General features: G+C 37.4%; 2 protein-coding genes across 2 annotated transcripts; one reads left to right on the forward strand and one right to left on the reverse strand.

Moving 5' to 3' along the window:
- The first annotated feature begins 2963 nt into the window (after positions 1-2963).
- Positions 2964-5069, forward strand: LOC107919727 (uncharacterized membrane protein YuiD). Its single transcript, XM_016849112.2, has 5 exons — positions 2964-3194; positions 3676-3832; positions 3903-3953; positions 4345-4437; positions 4773-5069. The coding sequence occupies exons 1-5, from the start codon at positions 3049-3051 to the stop codon at positions 4830-4832; spliced, it is 507 nt and encodes a 168-aa protein (XP_016704601.2). The 5' UTR covers positions 2964-3048; the 3' UTR covers positions 4833-5069.
- Positions 5070-5252: 183 nt separating this feature from the next.
- On the reverse strand, positions 5253-7102 carry LOC107919726 (GDSL esterase/lipase At5g55050). The gene is made up of 5 exons (XM_016849111.2): positions 6772-7102; positions 6340-6470; positions 6035-6262; positions 5701-5950; positions 5253-5630 (listed from the first exon to the last, which is right to left on the reverse strand). Exons 1-5 carry the CDS (start codon positions 7040-7042, stop codon positions 5410-5412), a joined length of 1101 nt encoding a protein of 366 aa, XP_016704600.2. The 5' UTR covers positions 7043-7102; the 3' UTR covers positions 5253-5409.
- Positions 7103-15860: the final 8758 nt, after the last annotated feature.

Below are 15860 nucleotides of genomic sequence, written 5' to 3' on the forward strand. Positions count from 1 at the left end.
GGAGACTCGGTGTACCACATACTTTCTCAAATTATCCAAAATATTTGAAAACCAATTCTTTTTAAATCACAATTTTGGAACCCAAAATTCACAGCCCGAGTTTTTCAACCTGACTCTGATACCATTAAATGTAACACTCCAAACCTGGCCTAGATGTTATGGCCGTATCTGGAGGTGTCACAAAGAATGGGTTTGAAAACGAATACAATACGATAAAACCATTTCGGTTTTTCAGCGGAGGCTTTAAACGTAATTTACAGTGGAGGCTTTTAAAAACTATCCTATTTCGAAAATTCAGTTCGCATTTTTTAGAAAATCTTTATTTGCGTAAAACCGTTGTTTCCATAAAACATTTTACCAAAGCAATCAAACTATCAAACAACCCAAAAATCAACAGTTAAAAACCAAACAGTTCAGTCCAGAGAGTCCCAGAAATTACAAACTCTCAAATAAAACCAGAAATATAAATAATAAGAACCGTAAATTACTATGTAAATCAGTTTCCAATCAGGCGGTCACCTCTGAGTCCCCACCGCACCGATCCGCTTAAGTCTGTGGATTACCTGAACAGAACAGATAAACAACTATAAGTTTTCGTAAACTCAGTGTGTAACCCAACAGAATTAGACATGCAAAAAATACAGAAATCTCATATATATATAATCAGATATAGGTTCGGACTCATGTCCATCTCAGATACAGATAACGGATACAGGTATACAGATCAGATAATCAGAATCCTATCCCCATCCTCTACACATCATCTCTAACCATCCCATCACACCATGTGGGGTTTAAAACACCCACCCAACTTTACACACCATATCGAGCCATTACGACACATATCAGATAATGTGCAGCCAAGCTGCCAGAATATAGGTGATGATCGTCATACAAAGCACTTCATCTACATATACAGATCCCACCCCAAAATAGATACAAAAAATAGATACAGAATTTACAGATTAAACATGTTCAACATGCCTAAATACAAATAACAGTTATATACATATCTAGCAGACTAATCCATCATGCACAATAGTATCATACTCAAAACAGAATATTACCCTAGCAGATTCCACAGTTTTAAGGTTCGGTTAGCTTTTATCGACCCTACGATAGGCCCACAATCGATTGGAACGACCCGTGCGACCCTAGGGAAAATTTCAGAAAAACTGGCCCATATACCCGTATGGCTTGCCTATATGGACCCACACGCCTAGATTGGCCTTGCCCGTGTGGCCCACACAGCCTGGCCCAAAACCTACACGCTCATGTGGGCCACACGCCCAACTTGGCCTAACTCGTGTGGCCCACACGGCCACACTCCACCCACCACATAGCCGTGTCTTGTGCACGGCCATGTCTTCATCGACCACACGCCCGTGTCTTACACACGAGTGACCACACACCCATGTCTTGCACAGGGTGACCACACGCCCGTGTGGCATCGATAGAACAGTTTTTCGGCTTTTGTCGAAACACCTCCGAGCCACTCAGCTCCTAACATTGTCCAACATATCACCAAATTATTTGTTTAAAACAAGACTAAGCCAAACTACAACGAGATAGGGTTTAAACTACCAAAACCCTTACCTTCGAACAATAACGATGATTTCGCACAACTAGAGTGCCGATTAGCAGCAACCAGCCCCTTGAACTTCTCCTAAACCACAAAACGAGCCCCATTAACCAATGATTTACAAACCAAAACAATTAAACACACTTACCAAACGCACTAAAAAAACCTAAATATCAAGATACGGGATCACGACAGTAGAGAAAAAGACGAGAAGCAGAATCGATGGAAAGGAAAAAGGAAGAAGAAAGTGACAAAGATTAGGCAAAAAATTAATGTCAGAGTTCTTTTGAGAATTTTGGAAGAGAGAGAAAATTTAGAAAAAATAAAATAAAAATCAGATAAGTTATCAGGAATCCCTCAAATTCCTTCCCAGTATCCCACTAACAACCACTTCTCAGAATCCCAACTCCACCGAAACTCTATAAGATAACAGAGCAAAAAAATAACACATTCGCTAACGCTAGGATTCAAATACAGGACCTCCACCACACCAACACCTTTACCACTCGAACCAGCAAACCCATTCTAATATGAATTAACAGACAATCTTATAAAAACCCACTTAATAAGGGTAAAGTTAGAATTAGAAAAATAACAAAATTTGGCAAAAGTGAGATCTCACACACACATCCAGAATACTTAACCACTAAAGCAGTCAGATATTTGTGTCAGTTATTTACAGAAACAAGGGTAAATTAATCCGGGTGTTACAGAGGAAATTAGAGGGAGAAGTAGAAGAGAATGGAAAATAAAGAAAAAAAGGTAAAAAATCTTGTATTGATCTTCAATGAAAACCCAAAATAAAAATTTTTAAATCTTTTTTTTTGGCTTATTATAGACAATTGTGAATAAAAATAAAAAGGAAAAAAATTAAATTGTTCAAAAAAAATAAAAGTATAGAAACTAGTTTTAACAAATAGAAAACATAGAAAAACTATGTTAAAAAAATGGAAAATGGAGGAAAATAGAGGGAGAAACAAAAGAGAATGGAAAATAAGGGAAAAAAGAAAAGAAAAGAAAGTTAAAAAATATAAAAGAAAAAAATTAAATTGCTCAAAATGAAAAAATATAGGGATAAATTGTATAATTTAACCTAAAATTTTTGTTTAAAATGATAATTTAACATACCACGTAAGCTTACCGTTATACTGTTAAGGGCAATTAACGGCTCAATGACTAAAATGTTACAATATGATAACAGAAGTGACAAAATGCAACCTGAGATAAACAAAAGTGTCTATTTTAATAGTTTACCCTAAAATTAAGGTACCAATATGTGGAAAAAAAATATTTAAGTACCAATATAAAAAAATGGGTATAGTTTAGGGGTTAAATTGTGAATAAAGGCTACAATAAAATTAGGATTTAAATAAAAAATCTTATAAATAAAAAATTTTATTTACAGCAAAAACCGGTTTTAACTTCTTTTTCTCTGTTTCGATCTTTTACACAATCGCTGGGTTTCAATGGAGGAAGTAATGACGGTCGGTGATGCCTCGGCGAGGTTCCGATCAATCTCATCCACATCATCCATTATACCTTCCAACGTCCCCCTCCTCTCCGCTTTCTTTGCCTTCGCGCTCGCTCAATTCCTCAAGCTTTTCACTACTTGGTATTTTTCATTTTTTTTCATCTAATCACTTAGAAAATGAGGTAAAATAAGAAAATAGAAGGGACCCATATCTTAGAAACATGTTTCAATTGGAAATTTTCATTTGTTTTTGTCTTGGTTGTTGAGTGGATTGAAATGGGTAGCTTTCCGTTTGCAGAATAATTAATGGTTTGAAGGTTTTGATATTATTTTAATATTTTAAAGCTTTTTTCTTTTTTTACTTTTAGATAAATGAAATGAGTGATCAACTGAAAAATGTTTATTATAATTGATTATAAATGCCGTGGAATTTTTAATCATTGAATCATTAGTGATGCTGGAAGTAGAACTAATATTTCCCTTGATGTTTGTTTATTGTTTTTATGGCTGTGATGACATGTAGTTCAAGCAAAAGGTGTGATCTACTCGCTTGCTATTGTTGTTTTCGTATCCGTGTGCGTGTTCTTTCTCAGTGTTTCAGTATATCCTTTTAGACATGCAGGTACAAGGAGAAGAGATGGGACTCTAGAAGGTTGGTTGCTTCGGGTGGAATGCCGTCATCACATTCAGCTACCGTGACTGCTCTTGCTGCTGCGATTGGATTGCAAGAAGGGCTTGGAGGATCAGCATTTGCCATTGCGCTTGTTTTGGCATGCGTTGTATGTACTCCCCATGTTTAGTATATTACCGTTCTGGTTTCTTTGGTTAACATTTTGAGTTTCTTGCCAGGTAATGTACGATGCTAGCGGTGTAAGACTTCATGCTGGTCGCCAGGCTGAAGTAAGAATTTTTTCTGTTAATCGTCATACTCTATTCTTTTGTATATGGATTTCACCTCATTATTCTCAGGCAATCTGCCCAAGTTTGGGGGATAACTCTTGGATAAAAATCCTTTACGTTTGTACAAATTTTATGAAAAAAGATACGATTCTCGCAATAATACATGTGTATATATATATTTATCCATGAATGAATTTCTAGTATGATTATTCCTCTTTATCGTGTCATCATAACTTAGAAGTTCTTTGGTTCCTACTCATTTCCATGTTATCTGTTATGACTGCAGCTAGGTAAGCTGATTTGGTTTGATGGTGCTTTTTATTTGTACCTGCTGACAATTGTCAGTTTCATATTGTTTTCAATAAATGAATTAATCATTTATATTATGCAGTTACTCAACCAAATTGTATGCGAGCTACCTCCTGAGCATCCTGTCTCCAGCGTCAGACCGTTACGAGATTCACTTGGTCATACGCCACTTCAGGTATGAAGCTAGCAAGAGCAGAAATTGAACATGGAATGTTGGATGCATGAATTAGATATAAGCCTAGTGAAAAACATTGAGCAATGGTAAACCATTTGTAGAAGCAATCGCCCTAATTATCTTAAGATGCCAACTTGTTATATGCTTAGTATGGAGTAACAACCGGGGATGAAACTTTTTAATTATGGATGTCCTCATACTGAAACTGCTTAAATAAGTTTTTAAGTTTCTCAAACACGACTAAAAATGGTTTCGGTCATCACCATTATTGCATTCTCAAAAGAGTTTAATGTTGCCTTGCTTTTCACTTTGTTCTTACTTTGTTTTTGGTTCAGGTTCTTGCTGGGTCTATATTGGGTTGTATTGTAGCATTCCTCATGAGAACCTCCAGTTAGGATGAGATGTGTAACCTTGTCGATTGTAAACAGAAAGAATATGATAATAACGGTGCAAGTGAAGAAGCAGACCGTTGATGACTTGGTACTTTGAACCCAGTGAAGTTCTAGTATTATAATTGCTTGGGGTCTTTGCCTTGTGACTGAAGTCATTGTAAATTATAACATACTTGATAGATTCTCACATGTCTCGTGTTTAATTTTTCGGCACTTATGAAATTCTTTTACTCTTCTCCAGTCCCGTCCTTCATCCATGATTCATACCTCTACTTAAATTGCATTCAGATGGTAAAAAATGTTATCACAATCAATTTAAAAAAATGAAATTAGTATATTAAGAAATGTCCAATGAGAGTTATGATTATGTTTTTGTGATTTGGGTTGATTGTTAGATGCGTATGAATACATGAAGTTGTTTAATTGAGATCCAAATTCAATCAGTCTTTAAGCATTATAATCATTATACATTAGTGGATTAGCACTAGTATTTGCAACATGGCTTGTGTGTGTGAGGTGAAGGCCTCGATTTCCCCCCGGCCATTAATTTACTGATGTTCTTTTGGCCACAAAAAAAAACTTAAGCAGCAATTAATTGCCGAACATTCATGGGAACACAGTACTCGGAAGGGCCATCGAAAACAGTATCCGCAACAATGCGAGACATTGCCTCAGTTGGATGGTATAAATCCCAGAAAACATGATCTGCCCTGTTGGGGCAGTAGCTTGAAAATGGCAAACAAGGGATTTTTGCTCTCAGTTCCCCAAGGCCACAACAGGCTGCTCGTACCTCTTTAAACCCTGTCAATTTCCAACTATTAAGACCCCCAATGAAAATATGAATAATAACAAGGTGGTGATGTATTTTTACCGTGAGCCGATGGATCTCGGATGACTTTTTGCATGATACCATACAAATCGAGGAAGGCGTAGTTTAGGCCTGGAAGTTCTGATTTCAGCCCCTTTAATACTTCTTTAAGCCCTTCATTGTACTTAACTACCCACATGTTTACTTCTTCATTGCATTCATGGGTGCTGTGCTTGGCTCTTTGTGCTGGTACGCACCCTATTGCTCCAACACCTGACACCAAAATTTTATGCGCTCCGAATCCGTATAATTTCTGCCCACACATTGATGTGTTAAGTTGGAGCAGTTAGATCTAGATCAAACCTTCCGAGAGTCGAATAATGGATTAAAGAGTTACCTTGATTTCTGCTTTCAGGTTGTTAACCATTAAATTCACAAGATGTTCCGGGGTGTCCTTTTCATCTTCGGATTCAAAGTAATTCAAGATATCATTGCTACCAATAACAATGGCGAAAAGAGACTTGGAAAAATGTTTTTCTAAACCATCAGTTCCCATCTTCTGCAGCATGACTTTATGCACTGATAAGAAGTTGTTCACTTGATCCGAAAGAGGTATGGATTGCCCCTACAAAACCAGAAGAAATGGTATAATTGGAGAGATTTGAAGGTCATATGTTCGATATAAACTTACTATATACTTACGAGAACTTGACTGGAGGTATTCAAGATTCCGGAACCACCGGAGGCGAAGCTAACACCGTTCATGTATGATGCATGCGTGTTACTTGACAAAGAAAGATATGCTGGTGAACTTGACAACCCTAATTTTTCAGCTGCCCAATATTGTCACGTAGGATTCAAATGTTAATTCCATTAGTATTAATGTGGAAATTGTTAAGTAGTTGTCAGCCTAGAAATAAAGATACAAAAATAAGCAACGAATGGATAATATTTTACATACTTTTTTATGTATATAATGATTGTGGAGATTTGGTTAAAGTTTTACCTTCCCATTATAAGAAAGGATTTTTATCCATAAAAATATTTAGGACGAAATTATGGCATCGGAAAAAGGTATATGATGCAAAAATGTGAATATACTTAAACATTGAAACTTGTGTATGTGATACTTACCCAGAAAATCTGCTGCATTCTTGCCATTAGAATATCTTCCGGTTGCTTTCTTGGTCGGAAAATCAACGCCGTTGTGAGGAAAATTAGCCTTGGCAATGGAAAAGAAAAGGTGGTTGTTGTTTCCAACATCAACTTGGGAGTCCCCGAAAACAAATAACGCCGGCACCATTTGAGCTTCCGACAGCTTCGAACTCCAACCAAGCACGCAGATGAGGAAGAAGAACATGATGTTCCTCCCCACCAAAACTCTTCTGCTATCCATTGATTTCATTAGGGCTCAAAAGGGAAAGGAAAGGAAGAAGAAGAGTCAAGGTGGGGATATATACTGTAAATGCATAATTTGACGTGATTTTATAGAAATGTAAGGAGGTTCCGCACCTTTTTTTAGCATTTGAAACGGTTAAGGATTATAATTAGAATTTTATTATTTTATTAACTGTTTCATTCGTTTTAATTTTTTTTCATTGAGCGAGTCAAATTCAAGTAATTCGAAGAACTATATAATATTATCAAACTTTTTATTTATAATATATATTAAAATTTAATTTTTCTTCTTTTTTGGTACATCGAACAAAGTAACAAACAAGTTTAAACATGAATTACAGCATTCCCAATCAAACTTCTTAGGGAGACTCCAAGATTACTCCATCTTCCTCCAAAGCATGTGCTAGATTAGCCGACTGATGGGCACAACTGAAAACGTATCTGATCTCCATAACCCAACCTTCATTAATTAGCTGTCAGCAATTCATAATCAAAGTATTAAGAGGATGCTTGTCTGCATGTTGCTTATTAAGATAATTCACCACCAGCAAAGCATCAATTTCTACAATCAATCTTCGTATTCCAAGCTTGTAAACTATCTGTAAGCCTGATCTTCATTTGATAACCTTCTATCCATTCAGCACTCTCATTTTGGATTGAGCCACCAGCTACCGCAAATCCTCGACTACCCTGCACTGAACCATTAGAATTCAAAATGAAACAACCCACTGGAGGCTTCGACCATTGCGTCCATGTTGGTCCTTTAGCAATTCGGTGAACCAATAAATTCAAAAAATCACCAATCTCTTTTGCAAATTTATGCGCACAGCTAAAACAGAAGAAGCTTGTGGCACTATACCTTGGAAAACTCTTTTGTTTCTATTTTTCCATAAACCCCATAAGATAGTGATGAGTAAAACACCCCCAAGGAATCCGATCAGCTAACAACTACTTTTCCGTGAAATTTATTTCTAACCAGGTTCAGAAATCTGAGGAGAAGTCGGGTTGCAACCTAGTCACCTGCAGTCCTGACCATATCTCTTTCAAGATGCTGCAATCATGAAAAAGGTGAGAAGTTGATTCCAAAGCATTACCGCAAGCCAAGCAAGAAGCATTGTTGGTCATGTTTTTCCTCACTCTCATTTGATTGGTATTAATCTATCAAAGAACACCAACCAAATGAAAAAACGCAATCTTTCAGGGCAATCAAGCCTCCTAATCCAACCTGTCTTAACGGAAACTTGCTGGTTTGCATCTAAACTCGCCGCCAACTTGTATGCCGATTTTACATCAAAAAGACCATTGCTAGTCAGCCCCTAAAAGCCTTAATCCGAACCAAGATTGTGTTGGGGTTTTGGCAGCAAAGCAAAGCAAACAAAAGCAAGAGCAAAATGAAAAACAGAAGCAAAACAAGAGCGAAGTGTTTGAACAAAAAGATAACCGAAAAATTCCTCACACTTTTTTATTAAAACTTGAAAATATATATGAGTTACATAGTATTGGATAGTTACCTAAAGTCATAACTGCTCCCACTAATACATGACTACTAAACTTGAATTACACACAAAAGGAAGATGACTTATCAGCCATTACATCAACAACAAATCCTATAGAAATCCTACTAACTTTGATAACAAGTTACAAAGAAACTAAGTTAAGTAACATAGTAACAAAATGAACAAAATGTTAAGGAAGCTGATGCACTCGGTTCAACATTAATGCTGGTCTTTAAATTGATCAACTACTGGTCTCTTGTTGCATTACAGGCCAATGCTCAACACTCCTCCTTGGACTGTATGCAACAAACACCAATTTTACTTCTCAAAGCTTCAAATCTTGTAGTACCGAGTGATTTAGTTAAAATATCAGCCAATTGATTTTCTGAACTACAATGAACAAGGCTGACTTCTTTTAATTTTCAACTTCTCGAACAAAATGGAATTTGATTTTGAAATGTTTGGTTTTACCATGAAAATTGGATTTTTGGCTATAACAACTACTGATTGGTTGTCGACCCTGATTTCAATAGCTTCAACTTGTTCTTCATTCAAGTCACTTAGCAGTTTCCTAAGCCAGATTGCTTGATTTACAGCTGCAGCAGCTGCAATGTACTCTACTTCAGCTGTGGACTGAGCAACTGTTTGTTGCTTCTTTGAGCTCCAACAAAAAACACTTGAGCCAAGTGTAAAGAAGTAGCCAGAGGTGCTCTTCATGTCATCAACAGAGCCAGCCCAATCACTATCTGAATATCCAATCAATTTAAGTTCATTTCCCTTCTCAAACTTCACTCCATAGTTCAAAGTCCTTTTGACATATCTAAGAATTCTTTTTGCTGCTTTAAATTGACTAACATCACAACAGTGCATAAACCTAAATAGTGAGCTAACAACATACATGATATCAAGTCTGGTTGCTGTTAAGTAAAGTAAGCAACCTACTAGACTTCGATATCCTTCTCATCAACTTTCTCTTGATTTCCACTACTAGTCAGCTTCTCCCCTTGAGCCACTAGTGTGCTGACTGTTTTGCAATTTGACATACAGAATCTATTGAGAATCTTCAAGGCAAAGGCATGTTGGCTTATGAAAATGCCTTGATCAGATTGGTTTACTTTTGTGCCAAAGAAGTATGTCATAACTCCCAAATTTGTCATTTAAAAAACATTATGCATTTGTATTTTGAATTCATCAATCATCTTTTCCTTGCTTCCAGTCACCAACAAATCATCTACATAGAGTGAGACAATAAGCAATGTTTCATCTTCAGATTTCTTCACATAGAGTGTAGGTTCACTTACACTTTTCTCGAACCTGAGCCTAGACAGTTATGCATCAACCCTATTATACCAAGCTCTTGATGCCTACTTCAGGCCATACAGGGCCTTTTTCAGCCTATATACTTTGTGTTCTTCTCCTAGGACCTTAAATCCATCTGATTGCTCAATATAAATCTCCTCCTTGAGGAAGCCATTTAAGAATGCTAACTTGACATAAAGCTGGTGAATCTTCTATTGCTTTTGAGCAGCCAAGGCAAATAGAAGCTTAATTGTGTCTAGACTCGCTACTGGAGCAAATGTCTCCATGAAATCAATGTCATATTACTGACTGTAGCCTTTCACCACAAGCCTTGCCTTGTGCTAGTTCAATAAGCCATCAGCATTGTACTTGGCTTTAAATACCCATTTTACATCTATGACTTTCTTTTTTTCTGGTCTACTAACCAATTCCCAAGTGTCATTCTTGTGGATCATATCTAATTCAGCTTCTATGGCCTTCTTCCAGCTCTTGTCTTTGGCAGTTTCCTCAAAGTATGAATGTTCAACTATTGCAACATTACATCTTTGGTAGATATCAGTAATAGTCCTTGTCCCTCTTACAGAAGCATCATTAAAGTCTTCATTATTAAGCTTATTTTCAACTAGTTCCAGACTGCTATCAAGTTGATCATCTTTAATTAAGCTAATATCTGCACCATTCCAACTCCAAACCTTTTCTTCATCAAACCTCTCATCCCCACTCACCAAAATCTTCTTTGTTGAGGAATCAAACGCTCTATAACCTTTCTTGGTGCTGCTGTAACCAACAAAAATCCCTGGAACAACTTTTCTTTCAATCTTAGTTCTTCTTTTAGCTGGAATGAAGACATAGCAGACACAGCCAAATACCTTCAGGTGTGAAACAGTTAGCTTGAGTCCATGTCAGGCTTCAAAAAGAGTCTTTTCCTTCACAGCATAAGTTGGTAGCTTATTGAGCAGATATATTGAGGTGGTCACAGCCTCAGCCCAAAATTTTCTTGGCAGCTTGCTTTCAAATAACAAACACCTAGCTATATCAAGTACAGTTCTGTTCTTTCTCTCACATACTCCATTTTGCTAAGGAGTGTAAACTGTTGTTAGCTGATGGTGAATCCCAACTTGTTCACGCAGCTTCTGAAGCCTTTCAGACAGATACTCAGTGCCATTATCTAGTCTCACGATCTTGATCTTGCAACCAGACTGGTTTTTAGCTAAAGCTTTAAATTTGTAAAATGCTTCAAACACTTTAGACTTGTGCTTTAAAAAATAGACCCAATAGAATTTAGTCAGATCATCTATAAACAGCACAAAATACTTTCTATAATTCAATGAAGAAGTCTTCATTGGTCCATAGACATCAGAATAGACCAATTCAAGTCTGTGTCGAACCCTCCATGCTTTGTTTATTGGAAAAGGCAATCTAGCCTGCTTACCAAGCTGGCAGACTTCACAAACAATGTCTCTAGCCTCAACTTTAGACATGCCTTCTACTAAATTTAACTTATACAACAGATCAAGTGATCTACAATTAACATGGCCTAGCCTCCTATGTCATAGGCCAGCATTATCAGCAAGGCTAGTATAAGCCTTCATCTCAAGTTGATTTACATCAAGGATAAAGCACCTATTTACCATTGCTAGTGTGACTAATTCTTGGCCATGAGAGTCTTCAACAACATAGGAATCATTCTTAAAAGAAAGTGAGTACCCTTTTTCTATTAGCTGCCCAACACTAAGTAAATTCTAATCTATATCAAGAACAAACAGTACACCAGAGTTCACTTTGTTACCTGAACAAGTGTTGATCACCATGTAACAACCCGATTTTGAGCTTAGTTGGAATAATGGTTTAGGAACCACCGTCCCGAGGTCAGAGGAATTATTTTTAATATTATTTTATATGTTATAGCATGTTTATATGAGTGCATGAAAATTTTGGTGAAATAATTTTAGCGATTGCATGCTCAAATTGCGAAAAAGGACTAAATCGCATAATGGACAAAAGTTTTATTTCATTAGTTAAACGTGTCAAATAGCTAAAGAACCAAAATTAAGGGTCTTTAAATAGAAAATAGGCCTTTATTAATGGCATGGCCAGCCATAGGGACAAAGAAAATCAAATAGTCAAAATTAGGTGAAATTTGGTGATCAATTTGACTAGAATAAAATAAAATAAGGAAAAAAAACTATCATCTTTTTCTATTCTTCTCTTCTCCACTGAAATTTTCAACAAGAAAAGGGTCTTGAAAGCTTGAAATTTTCAGCCATTAAGTTCTCTCATAAGTAAGTGATCTTGATGACTTTTCTTGATAATTTTTGTACTTTTGAGACCCTTGTAGCATAATCTAGCTAATGAAGGGACTATTTTGCAAAATGGTTAAAAGTATAGGGTTTTTCCATGAGAGTATTCATGTTTTTTGCTGAATTTTTATGGAAGAAAATGAATCTTGGTTGTTAAACAAATAACTTTTGTGAAGTAGTTTTTATAGAAACCCTAACTAAGGACCATTTTGCATAAGTTATAAATTATGTGGTAAATGTGTGAAATAATAGGAAATTTGGGCTACTTCTAGTATAAATAGAATTCAGCTAGGCTTGGTTAGTGAGAAAATTTGATAAAAATTGATTTACGAGCCTAGGGGTAAAATAGTAATTTTGTAAAAGTCTAAGGGCAAAATGGTTATTTTGCCAAAATATGAATTATGAAATGCATTAATTAATATGATGATTAAATTAGTGAATTTTTATCATTTTAGATCAAGAAATACAAAGTCCGGGCTTAGACCGGGGGAAGGCCAAGCAAGTAGATTAAATCCAACTAGTCGCCCACTTTTTGTATACTGAGGTAAGTTGTACGTAAGTAAGGCAAATTTATCATTATTATGTGTTGAATGACTAATTTTGTGTAATATGGTTGAAATACTTATGAATAATGCATGATGAAATTTAATGTAGTAGAGTCCCAATTAAAGCTAGGAATAGATTGGATATCCATGCCATGACATTTGGGTGATATGTGGGCTAGCGTAAGACCGTGTTTGGGACATGGCGTCGGTAATGATATGAGAGCCAGTGTAAGACCAGTTTGGAACATGGCATCGGCCACATCATGTGAGCCAATGTAAAACCATGTCTAGGACATGGCATCGGCATTGATATGTGTGCTAGTGTAAAACCATGTCTGAGACATGGCATCGGCGTTGATATGTGCGCTATTGTAAGACCATGTCTGAGACATGGCATCAACGTTGATATATGCGCTACTGTAAGACCATGTCTGAGACATGGCATCAGCTACATCATGAGAGCCAGTGTAAGACTATGTTTGGGACATGGCATCGGCATTGAGACGAGAGCTAGTGTAAGACCATGTCTGGGACATGGCATTGGCATCGACAAGTGAGCCAGTGTAAGACCATGTTTGGAACATGGAATCGGCAGTTCACCCTCTTGTCTAAATCTCGTCAGATATCCTTTAGTATTCTGAATGATTTCACGGGTTATTTTAAAGCTTATGACAATGATATGAAATGATAAAATCATGTTGTGAGTGGTACAGGTTCTTATTCGAAACTCATGAGATATGAGTCTAGTTATGATATCTTAATGGTAAGAATAACATGAGTAAGTTCCATCTATGAAAATGATTTTGGAAATCTTTGGCTTATATTTGTGATGTAGAAGTATGTGGTGATATCTACCTTTGTGCACTCAAGAATGTTGTGTTGATTTATTATATGCTATGTGTTTTAAATATGCGTGGTTGACGTTGTTATTTATTTACTACAACTTACTAAGCTTTATGTTTACTCCCTCTTCTTTCCATTTTCTTATAGTGCCACCAAGCTAGTATCGAGGATCAAGGGACATCGGAGGCATCGATCACACTATCAGCTGAAGCTTTGGTATAGCTAGTTTAATATTTAGATTGTGGCATGTATAGGGACTTGAATCTTTTGTTTAGTATCTTGTTAGTTTAGCCACAAGTGTTGGCTCATATGATGGATGTGATATTCATTTTTTATAGGCCATTAATGTTGGCTAATATTGATTATTATTAAATGCATTTGATGCAAATTTCTCATGGTTGTGGTTATTTTGGTTATATGTATTATGCTTGGATTGGTTTTGGTTGACGTTGTGTAGGTTGGTGCAAGTAAGGGTGGCAGAAAGGCTTGGTAAATAGCCTTGTTTTTGTCCACACGTCTAGACACACAGTGTAGGTTGGTGCAAGTAAGGGTGGCAAAAAGGCTTGGTAAATAACCTTGTTTTTGTCCACATGGGCAGACAGTGTATGACCCACGGCTTGCCCCATGGGAGTATGATAAGGCCGTGTGTCCCCTGCACCTAAAAGTTGGCATAACAGAATGCCTAGTAGTAATCACACGAGCGGAGACACTGCCGTGTGTCCTAACCATGTGGAGGACACGTCCTATTACACGGGCGTGTACAATGGCCTTGTGTCCTTAAGGGGCTGTTGATGTCAGAAATAAAATGTCAAGGTTTTTGCACACGAGCTGAGACACGGGTGTGTCATGGCCATGTAGAGGATACGGGTCATGGACACGGGCGTGTGCCAAGCCATGTGAAAACCCTTGTAGGTTTGAATCAAAAAATAAATTCGCACGGGCTAGGGACACGGGCGTGTCCCGATATGCTCAGGCCGTGTGAGTCACACAGGCCTTCAACTTAGCCATGTTAAATAGGTACACGGGCGTGTTTCCCTTCCACAGGGCATGTGCCCTTGTCAGCTTGAAATTTTACAAGTTTTTTGGAGTGCATATATTAGTCCCGAATCAATTCCAAAGTGTTTTCGAGGCCTCGTAGGCCCATAGTAGGGACATTAAGGTATTGTGAAAAGTTTTAATTTGGAGCGAAATTTCATGTCTAAGAAATGTATGTTTGTATGTGTTTAAGTCCGGTAACACCTTGTATCTTGTTCCGGTGTCGAACTCGGGTAAGGGATGTTACATTTAGTGGTATTAGAGCTATTGTTTAGTCGACTCTCAAACTAGCCTAACCTGAGTACGAGTCTGGCTATACATGCCATAAATATATTGTGATAGTGTGAGGACTCCTAACAAATTTAAATTGTTTTTTCATATAGTAAATGGATCTTGACAGAGAAATTGCGAACGATGTAGAGAGTAACACATCGGCTCTCACTGAAGGGACCGCGCCAATGGATAGTGGGCCCGTGACAATGAGTCAGGGCGAAGAGGCTAGAGAAGCTTACCTCTATATGATATATGCCTGTTATTCAGAGTTTATTCATGCAAACCCGAACACTCCACCTCTCCCACCCCCTCTAATCCCTTAACCTAACCCCATAGCGCCTCAAGAGGTGAAGATGTGAAGAAAAGAGAAACCTCCAGTTGACAGAATTAGGAAGCAAGGAGTCGAAGAATTTAGAACGAACATAGACGATAACTCCGAGAGGGCAGAGTTTTGGCTAGAAAATACTATTAGGGTATTCGATCTTGCACACCTGAGGAGTGCATGAAGTGTGTCGTGTCACTCCTGCGAGACTCGGCCTACCAATGGTGAACACCCTTGTGTCGGTTGTACTAAGGGAAAGGATTACATGGGAGTTCTTCCAAGAGGAATTCTGAAAGAAGCATATTAGTCAGAGGTTTATAGATCAGAAAAGGAAGGAATTTCTAGAATTGAAGCAAGGCGGAATGACAGTAACAAAATATGAACGTGAGTTCGTAAGGCTCAGCAAATATGCTAGGGAGTGTGTATTGATAAACCATAAATTATACATATTTTTACCCCATGTTTAATGCATTTTATGGACGATTTCCCATTAGAATTGGTAAATTCGATGCTCCTAATGCTTTAATTTCATGCTTTATACTTAGGAGAGCGTAGGAGAGCGAAAGGAACGAGAACGGGCCAAAAATGGAAAAAATGGGCCAATGTACGAAATCAACACGGCCTGGACCTCCTCACATGGGCAGACCACATAACTGTGTCAATTTGGCAGGCTCGAGCACGACCTGAAGTAATCAAACACGGGCGTGTCCCT

This window comes from Gossypium hirsutum, chromosome A13 (assembly GCF_007990345.1).
Source record: "Gossypium hirsutum isolate 1008001.06 chromosome A13, Gossypium_hirsutum_v2.1, whole genome shotgun sequence".
NCBI classification, from domain to species: domain Eukaryota; kingdom Viridiplantae; phylum Streptophyta; class Magnoliopsida; order Malvales; family Malvaceae; genus Gossypium; species Gossypium hirsutum.

What these genes read in the sequence shown, in the direction of transcription:
- LOC107919726 (XM_016849111.2), bottom strand. Translation starts at nt 7,042, where the DNA reads ATGAAATCAATGGATAGCAGAAGAGTTTTGGTGGGGAGGAACATCATG. An exon ending in ACCTGAAAGCAGAAATCAAG is followed by an intron (nt 5,951 to 6,034) that starts GTAACTCTTTAA and finishes ATGTGTGGGCAG; the next exon opens with AAATTATACGGATTCGGAGC. An exon ending in CCGAGATCCATCGGCTCACG is followed by an intron (nt 5,631 to 5,700) that starts GTAAAAATACAT and finishes GGAAATTGACAG; the next exon opens with GGTTTAAAGAGGTACGAGCA.
- LOC107919727 (XM_016849112.2), top strand. Translation starts at nt 3,049, where the DNA reads ATGGAGGAAGTAATGACGGTCGGTGATGCCTCGGCGAGGTTCCGATCA. An exon ending in CTCAAGCTTTTCACTACTTG is followed by an intron (nt 3,195 to 3,675) that starts GTATTTTTCATT and finishes TTAGACATGCAG; the next exon opens with GTACAAGGAGAAGAGATGGG. An exon ending in CGCTTGTTTTGGCATGCGTT is followed by an intron (nt 3,833 to 3,902) that starts GTATGTACTCCC and finishes GTTTCTTGCCAG; the next exon opens with GTAATGTACGATGCTAGCGG.